Genomic DNA, 15,052 nt, shown 5'->3' with positions numbered 1-15,052 from the left:
ACATTTGCACCAGTTGCTAGATTGGAAGCCATAAGGATATTTTTGGCTTATGCTGCTCACAAAAAGTTTACTGTCTTTTAAATGGATGTGAAAAGTGCTTTTCTCAATGGAGAATTGGAGGAGGAAGTATATGTTGAACAACCTCTAGGCTTTGTAGATCCCAAATATACTAATCATGTCTACAGGCTTGATAAAGCACTTTATGGCCTTAAGCAAGCTCTAAGAGCATGGTATGAGACTTTAGCTCAGTTTCTTCTGGAAAGTGGATTTAACAGAGGAACTATAGACAAAACACTGTTCTACCTCAACCATGGAAAGAACATGAGGTGTGTGAGAACCTCCTGGGGAACCGAGTCCCAAATCTCATCAGGAATGACAGTTACGTGCCATTCCTACTGCCAGTCCTCACAGTTCAACTCCATGTTGAAGGTCTCATAGTTTAAAAACATATTGTAGTTGACCATGATTGTGTTGGTATGAAGGAAAAGAGAGTGAGTATGTGAGAAAAGAAATGATGTGTAGGCTGATTCGAGGCGTTGGTTTATATAGGCAATAGAATTCCAGGAGACGCAAAGAAATTTAATGCTGACAAGTAGAAATAATTCTACCTCGTCTCCCTAGACTGGGAAGAAGAAAAACAGTCATTGGAAGTGTAAAACAGGGTTTAATGCGCACAAGAAACAAGTAAATATTACTGTGCATGTACGTGTTCCACTAACCCTAATTGTATTGACCGTTAATATCTCACCCGTATATATTCTGATTTAAAATAAGACTGTTTCAGATTTTAACCACAAATAAGTCAAATAGAGGATCGGAATTTAATATCAGAACTTAACAGTCATCAGAACATGATTTCTTAACTTGAAAAATGAATGCCTATCTCTGTGATTCATCACACAAATTCTGATTTCAGTTCTTCAGAACTTATTTATCAGAACTTCCATCAGAACTTGTCCTCAGAATTTATGCAATCTGACACATAAACTGTTCATCTAAAGCAACATTGAATGCCACAGTAATTTTCATCATTCATATGGAGTGTAAGTGTGTGCATTAAGCAAAATATCAGACAAAGAGTAAAGTCTAATTCACTTCAGTACATCTTAGAAATAAGGCATAACTTAGAACTTTACTAAAAATCTGTCATTATTCCGAAGTTTACTTTTGAATGAGTTAATGCACGAGTCCACCTCAACTGTTTTGTGCTTATTTTATGCATCTTTTGAAATTTCATTTTACAGTGGCTTCTCAGTGTAAGTGAGTCACGACTGCTTATCAGAATTTATGCTATTATCAGAGTATTTCTCCAGTAATCATAGAGTGTGAAAAGTCACCAAGAAAAATAATTATTTGCTTTTCTGATGCATATTACTTAATACCAGCAATGCACTTGGGTCGTCCCTTCCACATTTTTACTCTAGATCTCAAAGGAGTACCTGATTTTTATTCCCTTTTCTTTTACTTTTTCTTTTGATGAGTGAGGTTTATCAGCACTTAGTACATCCATCAGATTTACTAACATCAAAACTTAACACTCATACATCTATACCTCAATCCTCTATCAGAACACATCTCAAACCTTCACAGATAGCTCAACCTTCATCATCAGCACATACTGTGAAGCCTTCATCTTCCAAGCCCAAGAGGACAAAGACTGTCCCTCAGACACCACAGAAGAGAAGGAGGATTGTTCTGAGAGATGAGTCTGATAGTGAGGAACAGGTTTCTGCATTAGAACCTGTTGTTAAAGAAGCTGAGAAGGTCCCTTCTCAGAAGGATTCTGGAATTGGGGGATCTAAGCTTTTCAAAAGGCTTAGAAGAATGACTTATGCTGAACCTCCCAAGGAATCCCCACCTTCAAAGAGATACAAGAAACAGAGAGCTAAAAGGCCAGCTTCAGATAATGAGGAAGCAGCAGCTAAGGAAGGAGATCAGGAATCTCTGATATCAAAAGAACCAGAATTTACTGAAGCTACTGCATCTCCCTCTCCATTGTCCCCAACTCAGGAAGTTGCTACAGATAAGGCAAACACACCATCTATGTCTCCTGTACATGAAACTGTATCTCCTGTAGACCCAGACACAAGTGCTGAAATTGATATTGACAACCTGGTTGTGCCTGAGGTTCTCTACTTAGAAGCTCCAACAGAAATTAATCCATCTACAACACCTTTTACTGATGCCACTCAAACTCCAGAATTATCTACAACACCTTCTCTGCATCTAGATGTTGATGATCAGAATATAGGTGAGCATCAGGATATGGCTGTTGATCAGAACTTGGAAACAGATCAGCACTTAGAGGATGATGCTGAAGCCTCAATTGCTTCTCATACTGTTGTTTTATCAGAAGATGCTGATTCTGTCAGTTCTGATGCTTTAAATGCTGATACTACTGGTGATGCTGCTATTAATGCAGATGCTGATGAAGCTGGTCCTTCAGGACATGCACCTCAACAATCTGTTCATAAATCTGAACTAGTTAAGAAGTTTGTTATAAGAGCAGCACCAGTACCTTGGAGTGAAACTCCTAGAGGACAGGAGTGGAATAAGGAATGGAACTCAGTTACCTTTGTTCCATCTGAAAAGATTCTTGCTGAGCACTTGGCAAACACTGATGAAATGTTAATTAATGATGATTTCAAGACACAGCTTTGAGTCACTGCATTGAGTACTAGACATCTTCAAGGTCTCCATTCAACAACTCATGCAGATTTACATAAAATTCAGGAAGAATTGCTCAATCAAGAAATGACTCAGAAAATTGATAAGAAAAAATTCTTCCAACCTACCTTTGACAGAGTTGCTTACATTGAGAAGACCCAAGAGAAGCAACAGTCTCAGATTGATGATATTTTGAAAAATCAAGCTTCTCAGCAATCTCAACTCGATGAAATCCAAGCCTCAGTCGAATTGCTTGTCTCTCTTCTCTTACCTGCTGATGCCAAAAAGGGGGAGAAAGTAATTAAGTCCAAATACAAAACTGTTAAGACACTGAAGGGGAAGGATGATGAAAAAGATGACCAGGGAAACTCTGGAATGGGTGGAGGTCATGGTCAAGGTAGAAGATTCTCATCAAGAAGAGCTGAAATTACAAGTCACAGGACAAGTTCTGATGCTGAAAAAATAATTACTTCTGCTACTGGTAAAAGGATAAGTTCTGATGAACTTTTGGATCTTGATGAAGAAATATCAAGACAGCTATTTCTGAAAGAAAATCCAGGAATGAACTTTGAGAGTCCGATGGAAGAAGAAGCTAGACTTAAGTCAGAAAAAGTCAAATCTAAATCTGAAGTTTCTGTTGGTAAAAAGAAACTTCCAAAGGCCAAAGGCATTGTGATAAAAGAAAGAATAAATCCTGAAGCAACCAAGGCTAAATCACAATTGCAGATAGATCCAAGGTCCAAGGGCAAAGAGAAAGTTGGTGAACCTATCAAGGTTTATGTGCCTCCTGTGGATGAAGAAATTACTGTTGAAGATGCTGATCTTGCTCTGACTTCAAGAAAAATTTCTAAGATAACCTCTGACATGGCTCAAGTTGTTCAGAGTCAGGATATAGTTAGTTCTGATATCTCAAAGAAGCAAGTAACCTCTGACATAGCTCAAGTTAACTTGATATCAGAAGATAAATCAAAGGAAACCTCTGACATTGCTCATGTTAAACCCTCAAAGTTACTCCTACCATGATTCACCAAAGCCAAACAGACTCAACCATTGAAGACTGCTATAAGTGGTTTTGAAGCAAGAGTGGTTACTGGAAAAGAAGCAAGAGATAAATCTGGATTGGGTAGTGCTGATGAAAGAAGAATACAGAACACAACCAATGATCCAACTTCCTTAAGTGAACCAGGTATTGGAGCAACTCCTGAAAGATTGAATCAACTAGAATCTGTACAGATGGTTTACCATACCTACTTGAGAGAACACATCTTGTTGTACTTCATGACAGATGGTAGGGTTTATTATATAAGGGAAAATGCCATTCCACTGAAGTATTTTGAAGAATTGGAACATGTATTATTCTTACTTTAAGTGAATGACAAAATAACAGAAAGTGCTACAAACTATTTGAAGAGTCAAATTCAGAGACAGAAAAGGCTTTATTGTGTCTGACCGCACATATCTTCCAAAGTACAGAGATCACAAGGGTGATATTATTGAGATGAAGCCTAACTCTGCTAAGATTATAACTACCTTTCTGGGTTACAAGGCTGTGGAATTCAATCTTGAGTCTGACAAGGCGTATTTGATCAGACTGGATAAAGACATAAGGAAAGCTAAAATTAATGATCTCAGGGCTGCAATCTTTCAAACTGGTGAAGATTCTGCAGAACTTAAAGATGCTAAAAGGAGGATGATTGATGAACTCAGATATGCTGAGAGATGTTTGTTAAAGAACTATCTCAGAACAACTCCTGACATCAGAGAGATCAGAAAGTGAAGCCAAGTCAAGATCTACAACTGCTCAAATTCTGATATGAATACAGACTGAAGTTGTTATCAGAAGTTAAAGTTGGTAAAGCTTTAAGGACTGTAAGTTGTAGTTATCTAGTCAAATTCTCATGCATTTGTACTTAATGTTTTTGACATCATCAAATATCTGTTAACTTGTATATTATGCTAATTTACAAGTTGGGGGAGATTGTTAGATATATTTGATAATGTCATTTCTAATATGATTTATGTTTAGTTTTCAAATCTTACACATACAGGACAAATCGGTACTTGACTGAAATCAGCACTTATACTGAAGTCAGAACTTAAGTCATCAGTACTTAAGGTTCAGGAGATATTTATCAGAAGATAATATCATGACTTAAAGGAAACATTCAGATAAGGAAGGCGGCTGATTGAAAGGAAAAGAAGATCAAGACAAACGTAAGAAGAGATATGCATGAAGAAGGAATTCTATGAAGAATAGAATACTTGGAAGAAATGATATCTGATTGATATATTTTAGGAAGCAGAATTATATTCCATATCAATTAGCGATTATCATGTAACTGTGTAGTATATAAACACAGACATAGGGTTTATACTATAAGTATTATCATTATCGAGAAGATTATTAATTGTAACCCTAGCAGCTCTCGTGATATTTGTTCATCACTGAGAGAGGACAGTTCCATACTGTAACGGAATTTGTTGCTTTAAATAAAGTCTGTTTTCTGTTACTTGTGTTATTAGAATTCGATTTGATTGTGCTATACACTGTATTCACCCCCCTCTATAGTGTGTGTGACCTAACATTATCGATATGTGACATCTCTACAGAACAAAAGAGATCTCGAAAAACAACCTCATAATTCAAAATGCAGATAACTTGAAGATTCGAGATTATCAGTCAACAAACAAATCTATCACTGAATTGGAAAGCCTACAAATATAGTTTGACGAATACAAGATCAAGGGCCAAGATTTACTAGAAAAAGGAGGATCATAGACCTAATATATTCTACACATATTTGCTAACACTTGAAATAGAAATGTACAAAATAGCTTTAGAAACCGTGTTAGTCCATTTTAGTGCAAATTTTGTAAACCCGTGCATGTTGATTTATAAAGCATGTCATGGGTCCTTTGTTTAGAAGTAATAAACAGATCTAGGAAATATCTTGTATTCTCTCTCAAGAATTGTAGATGAGTTTTTATTTAAAAACACAGATTTGTAGTAAGACAAATTTGATTTTATATAAATCAAGTGAGTTTTTGATAATATGCTTATGTGTTTACATTTAGGTTTTTTTATCAATATAAGTTCATACACCTATTTTTGTTCCAAACAGCCAAACACATTCACAGTTAATTAAAAACCAAAAAAACATATTCACCCCTCTCCGTGTAGCATTTCATACCTAACAAGTGGTATCAGAGCAAAATCGAAAAGTAAATAGATAAAGATCTTGGATGTATGAGTGCACAAAAGATCAACGGTATTAATATTCATGTCTTTGACAAGGTAAACTACATTTTGTGGAAAAAGAAAATAATGTTATTCATCAGGAAGGCCAATCCAATGTATGTTGAAATTCTTAGACATGGAACCTTTTTCCTATAGAAAGGATTCCTGAATTAACAGATGGAGACATGGTCATTCCTGCACACTTTGGTTCCAAAGATCCATCTACCTAAGCTGAACCAGAGAAAGAGAAGGTTGCACTTGATAGTGGCTTATAACTCATATTAATTGAGTCTCTTGATTATGTAATGTAAAATAACATTATCAATTGTGAGTTAGCTAAAAAAACTGGGAGAAGATAGAGGTCTTGTGTGAAGGAACATAAGTGGTGAAATCTAACCAGAGAAGGATCTTGATTTCATAATATGAGGGTTTCATGGTTAAACCACATAAAGGCATTACTGAGGTCTTTGAGAGACTCAACAAACTGATAAATGATTTGCAGCTTCATGACAAATACTATGAAGCTGATGAAGTTAACCTCAAATTCTTGCTCACTCTTCCGGACCACTTGGAGCAAAAGATCTTTGCAATTAGAGAATGATGAGATTTGGAGAGAATAACGTTGGAGGTTTTGTATGGTATTCTCAAAACCTATGAGCTGGAAATGATGTAGAGAAAGTCATTGAAAGCTAGTCAAGGGCATGTTGTAGGAGTGTCATTGAAAGCTGAAAATGAAATAGAACCCCAGACTCAAGTTATTCAAGCTGTTGAGAAGAAAATCAAGGAACCTAAAAAACAAGTCATTTTAGAGCTGGAAGAGCATGAATTCTATAATATTGAAGACTTGGATGAAATGGACCAATCTATGGCTTATTTATAAGAAAATTTTCAAACATCAGAGTCAAGAAGTCTAGATATTTCAAGTGTAAAGGCCAAACATCCTACAACATCAATTGGAAAAGAAAGACTTAGCTAAATGCAACTGGAAAAAGTGGCTACAAGTCAGGATCTGTGGATAGATCAAATATTAGGTGCTACAACTGTGATAAAGTTAGTCACTTTGCCACCGAATGCAGAAAGCCAAAGAAGGTGAAGAAGGACAAGGCTTATTTGGAACTGGAAGCTAGGTATGAAGCACTTCTGAGAAAGCAATAGGGAAAAACTTATATTGCTGCGGGTAAAATTTGGGATGATACAAATAATAAAGATGATGGGAAGAATATGGAAAGTATGCTCTCATGGCTTTGGAGCAAGGAGAGTCATCTGCATCTAAGTCTGAGGCACCTATCCTAACTACCATAATTTAAATGCTGCATAATATAAGAATACTGTTGAGAATATAAGTGTAGAAATGTTTCACATTCATACAAGCATGGTGGCAGCTGCTGAGGAAGTGAGTAGGCTGTCAAAAATTAATGAAAAACTTGAGATTAAAAAATAGGTGCTAGAACTGTAACTTGCAGGTCTTGAAGCAGTTAAACAAGAAAATAAGTACCTCAAGAATAAGCTTAAGTGTGTTGGAGAAGTAGAAGCAGTGTTAAGAGAAAAAATTGAGAAAAATGATTTGAAGCTCAACATTCAAAATACATCTCAATTAATTGATCAGTATCATTAGAAGAACAAACCATGTGCTAACATAGCCATTGGCTTGGACTATGGGGCTGTGAATTCTCATAAGAAAAATGAAGTTAACAAGGGAAAGGATAGTGTGAACCAAGATGTTCCTGTGATGCTTAAAAATGTGAATGCACCCTTGTTCAAAGCTTGTGAGTGAACTTCAGTGAAGTGGAGCTTGTCATCAAGCAGGAGCTTGCAGGTGAAGATAAAGAAAAGGAGGATGCAAAATCCACTTCAAATACTGAATGTGAGAAGAAGCCTATAGTCAATCCAACTGTCAAGACACTAGAAAATAATATCAAGAATGTTATCACTAGAAAGAAAAAGAAGAACAAAAATGAGAAGATAGGTGTTCAAAAGCAAGAACTATGCATATGTTGCAGATGCTCCAAGAAAGCAGTGTAAAAAATGTGGCTCAACAAATCATCTAACTCACCTTTATAAGAAGGCTGTTAGTGAGCCAAAGTATGGAGCCTGCAAATACAATGAGGCACAAACAGATGATCCCTATTCTGTTTTTGACAAGTTTGACTACATTTCATGCAACATGAAAGTTATGACCTACTGTCATAAGTTGAGAAAAGATCTTAAAGAAGTTAACTTTAGATCAGTGATTAAAGATGAAAATGCTAATTAAACTAAGAATGCTGTTCTTTTTGAATACTCAAGTTCTACTTCTGCTAATTTTGTGAAAAAGAGGAAAGTGCCCAACACTGCTTGGATAACTAAACACACTTAAAACTCATTATGTGCAGGACAAGAAGAAACAAGTCATATGGATCATTAACAGTGGATTTTCTAGACATATGACAGGTGATAAAGCCCCACTAACACAGTTTGAGGAGATGGCTAGCCTTTTGGTGACTTTTGGAGATAACAACAAAGGATTCACGATGAGATATAACAAGTTGATTTCTGGAAATATTGTCATTGGAGATGTAGCACTGGTTGCAGGTCTTAAAGTGAATCTTCTCAGTGTCAGTCAATTTACAAACAAAATTTTTAAAGCTATATTTGACAAAGAAGATTGCTCAATCATAAGCAAGAAAACTGGTGAAGTTGTTCTGAAAGGAGTAAGAAAAGGAAGCCTATTTATTGTAGATTTGAACTCATCGAACAAGGATATAATATGTTGCTTCTACACCAAGAAATCTAGTGAACAAAGCAAACTCTTGAACAAGAAGCTCTCTCACTTGAATTACAAAACAATTATTACTCTGGTGAAAAGAGAATTGGTGAGAGATATGTCAGCTTTGGAATTTGCTCAAAATGAAGTTTGTGAAGCTTATCCAAAAGGCAAAATGAAGAGGTCCAATCACAAATTCAAAGCTATGAATTTCATTAACGCTCCACTACAGCTTATCCACATGGATTTGTTTGGACTTGTAAATGTCATATCTATATCTAGAAAGAAGTATGATTTGGTGATGGTGGATGATTACTCAAGGTACACTTGAGTGGAATTTATGCATTCAAAGGATGAAACTCCATACATCATTATTGAACACATAAAGAAAGTTGAGAAACAGGGTGAAGATCAAGATTTTGTCAAAAGATTGAGGAGTGACAATGATAAAGAATTAAGGATTGCAATTCCAGGTGAATTTTGAAAATAAAAAGGCATTGTTCAAGAGTTCTCAGCTACAAGAACACCTCAACAAAATGGTGCGGTTGAAAGGAAAAATAGAACTCTAGTTGCAACTGCAAGATGCCAAGATGCTAACTAAATTTTGGGAAGAAGCTGTTAACACAACACGTTACACTCAGATAGATATTTACTGAACAAAAATATTGGCAAGTTACCCTACTCAATTTTGTCAAAAAGAAAACCTATCGTTAAGCATATTCATGTGTTTGGAAGCAAGTGCTTTGTGCCAAAGACAAATCTGAATATGTTAAAAAATTTGACTCTAAAGTATTTAAAGTTATTATTCTGGGATATTCATCGGAAAGGACTACCTAAAAAGTCTATGTGCTAGAGCAAAAGAAAATTATGGAGAGCTTAGATGTGATAATTGATGATGATAATTATCCATGCTTGGAACGCCTTGATAAAAGTGAAGCTAAAACTTTGAAGTTTGAAAATCTCAATATTGACAGTGATTCTGAAGATGAAGCGGAAGTCAACACAAATAATAGAATGGATGAAGAAATTAGTGAATCAATGAGTTCTGACAATGAGAATTCATCTCATGAAAGAAGTACACCTGAATGTGATGGCACAAAATCTGAGGGAGAAGGAAATAATGGTCCTTCAAGTAATGCCAACAATGAAGAAAATGAGGACAATTCTAGTCAACAAAATCACACCAGAAAATGGGATAGAAGTGACACAAGAGATTTTATAACTGGTGATCCCAGTGCTGGAGTAAGGACTAGAAGTTCCACTATAAATGAATGCATGCATGCTTTCTGTCTCAAATTGAGCCTAAAAAAACTGAGGAAGCTCCACTTGACCCTGATTGAATAACTGCTATGCAAGAAGAGCTAAATCAATTTAAAAAAAGTAAATTTTGAGAATTAGTTTCTGCACCAGGAAACATAAGTATTTTTGGAATAAAATGGGTGTACATGAATAAAATGGATGAAAATGAAATTTTGACAAGGAATAAAGCAAGACTGGTTACCAAAGGCTACTCACAGGAAAAAAAATTGATTATGATGAAACTTTTGCTCCAGTTGTAAGGCTTGAAGCAATAAAAATTTTCCTTGCATTTGCTGCACATTTTAATTTCAAGGTGTATCAAATGGATATGAAAAGTGCATTCCTTAATGGTAAATTGAAAGAAGAAGTCTATGTGCAACAACCACCTGGCTTTAAAGATCCAGAATTTCCAAATTTTTTTTACAAACTTTTGAAGGCTTTATATGGACTGAAGGAAGCACCAAGGGCATGGTATGCCACACTATGAGAATTCGTACTCAAACAAGGATTTACTAGAGGCACAATTGACAAGACTCTGTTCTACAAGAAATATGGTGATGACACCATCCTAGTTCAAATCTATGGGGATGATATCATTTTTGGTTCTACTAATGAAAATTTATGTCAAAGATTCTCAAGACTCATGCAGAGTGAATATGAGATGAGTATGATGGGAGAACTAAGTTACTTTTTTGGCATTCAAGTTAGCTAAAGAAGTGATGGAATCTTTATCATTCAAACTAAATATGTCAAATATTTTTTGAAGAAATTTGGAATGGTGGACTACTAACCTGCATCAAATCCTATGTCTACAGCTACTAAGTTGGATGATGGTAAGAAAGGGAAAAGTGTAGACATATTAAGTTATATGAGAATGATTGGATCTTTACTTTATCTAACTGCTAGTAGACCAGACATCAAGTTTTCCACATATCTTTGTGCCAGATTTCAAGAAAATCCTTAAGAATCACATTTAATGGTTGTCAAGAGGATTTTCAGATTTGAAGGGAACACCAAACTTAGGATTATGGTATCCTAAGGGAACTGGTTTTGAAGATGTTGGATACACAGATGTAGATTTTGCTGGATGCAGGGTAGACTGAAAAAGTACAAGTGGAAGCTGTCCATTTCTTGGTCAAAGACTTGTATCATGGTTTAGTAAGAAATATTATTATGTTTCAACTTCCACAACTGAGGCTGAATACATAGCTGCTGAAAGTTGTTGTGTTCTAGTGCTTTAGATTAGAAATTTACTTATAGACTATGGCCTAGTGTTATATAAGATTCCAATCATGTATGACCATACTAGTGTTATATCTTTTGTTGCTAATCTGGTTAATCATTCTAGAACTAAGCACATTGATGTAAGGTACCATTTTATTAGAGAACATACCGCAAATGGTACTATTGAGCTTGTGTTTGTTTCAACAGAAAAACAGTTAGCTGACATTTTGACTAAACCTTTGGATGAAGCAACTTTCACTAGACTTGTAAGTGAAATTGACATGTTAAATTTTTCATCCTAAAGGAAAGAACTCAGCTAACAGTTGCAGCAGATTAATTCTCGATAAATCAAAATAAATTTGATTTAATTAGGATTTAACTGGAATATCTATAAATATTTCAGGATTCTCTTGTTAGGAAATGAATAACACATAGGGGGGTGAATGTGTTTTACTGTTATTGAACTTTTCTTGATCTTTTATGGTTGAACAAATTAAATTAAATCTTGTAGTGAAAATGTGTTCATGTAGAAATTAAGCTTGCACAAAATAAAAAACACAAATCTTCAAAACTTACTTAATTTTATATCAAAATTAAGAATGTTTTGCTACAAAATTTCTAGGCTCTTTGTTGATAAAGAGCTTAGCTTCTTCTTGAAATAGTTACAAGATTTTCTATCTAAATTGTTACTTCTGATTAAAGGACCAGTGTTAACTTTATAATTCAGTTAACCACTGGTTTACACAGTGTAAGATAAGACATGTTATTAGCTTTTGTAAACTGTCACTTGTCATTTCCATTTATAGAAAAGTATATCTTCTATTTCTGGCTTAGCATATCTTTAGCATCCTGTGATCATCTTGATCTTCCTTTGTCAGTTAATCTTCACCATTGATCTCAATATTGACAGTGATTCTGAAGATGAAGCGAAAGTCAACACAAACAATAGAATGGATGAAGAAATTAGTGAATCAATGAGTTCCGACAATGAGAATTCATCTCATGAAAGAAGTACACCTGAATGTGATGGCACAAAATCAGGGGGAAAAGGAAATAATGGTACTTCAAGTAATGCCAACAATGAAGAAAATAAGGACAATTCTAGTCAACACAATCACACCAGAAAATGGGATAGAAGTCACACAAGAGATTTTATAATTGGTGATCCCAGTGCTGGAGTAAGAACTAGAAGTTCCACTACAAATGAATACATGCATGCTTTCTGTCTCAAATTGAGCCTAAGAAAACCGAGGAAGCTCTACTTGACCCTGATTGAATAACTGCTATGTTGAGAAATTTTCCATCTTTGGAGATTCTGCTCATTCCTTTGGCCTTTAGCTCTTCTGATCTTTTTATGTACATCTCCATTTCTTCATCATACTTCCTTCTTCTCTCTTCAGCTTTAGCCTCTTCTATTTTCTTTGTTTCCTCCCTTTCAATCAACCATTCATCTAGAACTGATCTCCATGCCCTTGTAGTAGTATATTTGTCCTTTACCAAGCTTATTATTCTCTTAATTTCTGTGATTGAAAGAGAGTCCATTAATTTGCTTCCAAGAAAGGTGAAGGAACCATCTTCATAGAAAATTCTAACTTCCCTAAGAGATACAATCCAGACTTTGACTATTTCCTCAGCAAGTTGTTGATAATGGTCTTCATCTGAGATGCACCAATTTAGAGATAGAAAGTCAGATTGCTTGAAATAGTTCCAGATGGCCCTTTCAGTGACTTCTTCTTTCTTTGTAGGCTTGACTTTCTTAGGCTTTCTCCCAATAGATTTGTGCTTGAATTTTAGTTAAGGTTTGGCTAAAGGTAGGGTTGTCATTTTCTTGAGATTTGTCTGTCTTGTGGTGATTGGGATTTTTAGAAGAGAGTTGGCTGTTTGTTTGTACAGAAACTTTGGCTTTGAGGTTTGAGGTGGTTTGATGTTTGATATAGTTGATGTTTTAGGTTGAGCTGTGGTTTGAGCTAGTTGTATTTGGATTTTTAGGATTTGGTGTGGTTCTGAGCCATCATGAAGCTTTTTGCTTCTCCTCTCACTTCTTCTCTTCTTTTCTTCATCTTTCTTGTCATTCTCCTTCTTCTTCTCTCCACTCTTGCTGCCAGATGGCTTACTGGATTGACTTGGATTTGAGCCAGAAGGATTTTGATCATCTTTCTTCTGCTCATCATCATCCAAATCATCCTTGTTGATATGTGTTTTGGGCAAGTTGGCTTCTGCATTATCCAGATATCTCCTCAGTAGCTTTATCATTTCCATATCATCATTGTTCTTGTTCTTCTTGGTTTTTAAACCAGTTCCAAGGATCATGATAAGCTTCTTGTTACTCATGACACACTGTTTGGGGATCTGAAAATGTTTGAATTGTTTGGTGTTTGGACAAATGTATGCTATACCCTTGCTTGACTGTAGATATACTTCAGGAAAGGCAGCCACTTGAGCATTTCTTAATTCAGTTAATAGCAAGGTATCTTCATGAGTTATAACTTCGACTTTGTTGATGAAGATATCTAACTCAGATGCCCTCCTTGAAACAAGGTAATTGAGGGACACTTGCATACATCTGTATGTCCCTAAGTCATTTGCATTAATCACCATCCTCTTTTGCAAAAAGTTGTCCTGATTGACCATGATCACTCTTATAAAATTAATTGTCTTGTCCAGGGCCTTTTTGTATGTGAAGGGATTGTTATTGAGAGAAGCTTTTAAGGCTTTGAGTAGTTCATCAAACTCTCTGTTCAGACTAGGTCCTTCAGCAGCCCTAATAAGTCTCTCCATGTCAAGATCAACTTCTTTAGATAATTTCTTTTCAGCACCCCGGACTTGTTGACAACAAGCTGCCATTCTACTCATCAGTAACTGTACGCACTCGTTCTCCATCAACCAGGCCTTCATCCACCCCTCCCGTTTGGAAAATCTGTTCAAAATAATAAGTTATAATTCCCTGAATTTCCTCGTCAGCTTTCTTCCACACACCATTCACATCCTTCAACTTTTTGATCGAGTTATGCTCTTTTCTTGCAGATGAGAACTTATGGAAAAGCCGTGTATTTTTTTCTCCCTCGCGCAGCCAGAACTGCTTTTCTCTTTGCTTCCAATAAATTTCCTATTTTTCAAGCAGACACATAAACTCCCACCTCACCTTATTATACTTCTGAATGCCCTCCACATATCTTCTTGATCCGTACTTTCTCAAATCCTTCTTAGAACTCTGAATTTGAACCCACATTTTCTTAACCATACCACCACCCCATTCTTCTAGCTTTGAGCAAACAAAAGCCATTTTATCCATAATATTTGATCCCTCAATTCCATTCCAGTATTCCAGCACCAAGTTACGACATTCATCTTCTTTTATCCATATATTTTCAAATCTAAAACGCTATACTTTACGTATGAACACTTGTCTGTTTAAAGTAAGATAAAGAGGAAGATGATCAGAGGTTGAAACTTCATTACCTTGACTATAGCTGACGGAAACAACTCCATCCACTCCTTGTTAGCCAACCCTCTGTCTAATCTTTCCTGCATCCACCTCACAGTGCCTCGAGACTTCTCCCATGTAAACCACTCTCCCTGATAACCCAAGTCTAATAAATTACAATCCTCAATCGTTTTCCGGAACCCTTCCATGAGATTCCTTGGATGACTTCGACCACCTCTTTTTTCACCAACACTAATTATATCATTGAAATCCCCGATTATGCACCAAGGTAACCCAGATGTATGAGATGTTAGTCCCTTAACAATATGACAAGAATTACAGAAGGGGGGTTGAATGGAATTCTTGAAACTTTTTCTTGAAATAAAAATGTTCTAACTCGAATATATATATAAGTGTGAATTGATTAGCACAATGCGGAATAGTTACTTAAGTGAAT

At 35.8% G+C, this 15,052-nt stretch overlaps 1 protein-coding gene across 1 annotated transcript; it reads right to left on the bottom strand.

The window, feature by feature from the left end:
• Positions 1-14,016: 14,016 nt before the first annotated feature.
• Positions 14,017-14,804, bottom strand: LOC141719822 (uncharacterized). The gene is made up of 3 exons (XM_074522194.1): positions 14,631-14,804; positions 14,314-14,553; positions 14,017-14,262 (listed from the first exon to the last, which is right to left on the bottom strand). Exons 1-3 carry the CDS (start codon positions 14,802-14,804, stop codon positions 14,017-14,019), a joined length of 660 nt encoding a protein of 219 aa, XP_074378295.1.
• Between the last annotated feature and the right edge of the window lie 248 nt (positions 14,805-15,052).

This window comes from Apium graveolens, chromosome 4 (genome assembly GCF_009905375.1).
Source record: "Apium graveolens cultivar Ventura chromosome 4, ASM990537v1, whole genome shotgun sequence".
NCBI classification, from domain to species: Eukaryota; Viridiplantae; Streptophyta; class Magnoliopsida; order Apiales; family Apiaceae; genus Apium; species Apium graveolens.
The sequence above is the reverse complement of the archived record's forward strand: the minus strand, read 5'-3'. Positions and strand labels throughout refer to the sequence as shown.

Bases quoted from the DNA above. Each gene is read 5' to 3' on its own strand.
- LOC141719822 (XM_074522194.1), bottom strand. From the start codon at position 14,804: ATGGAAGGGTTCCGGAAAACGATTGAGGATTGTAATTTATTAGACTTG. The intron at 14,554-14,630 runs GTAATGAAGTTT...CGTAAAGTATAG, and splicing joins TTCCGTCAGCTATAGTCAAG to CGTTTTAGATTTGAAAATAT. The intron at 14,263-14,313 runs GTGAGGTGGGAG...ATTTATTGGAAG, and splicing joins GCATTCAGAAGTATAATAAG to CAAAGAGAAAAGCAGTTCTG.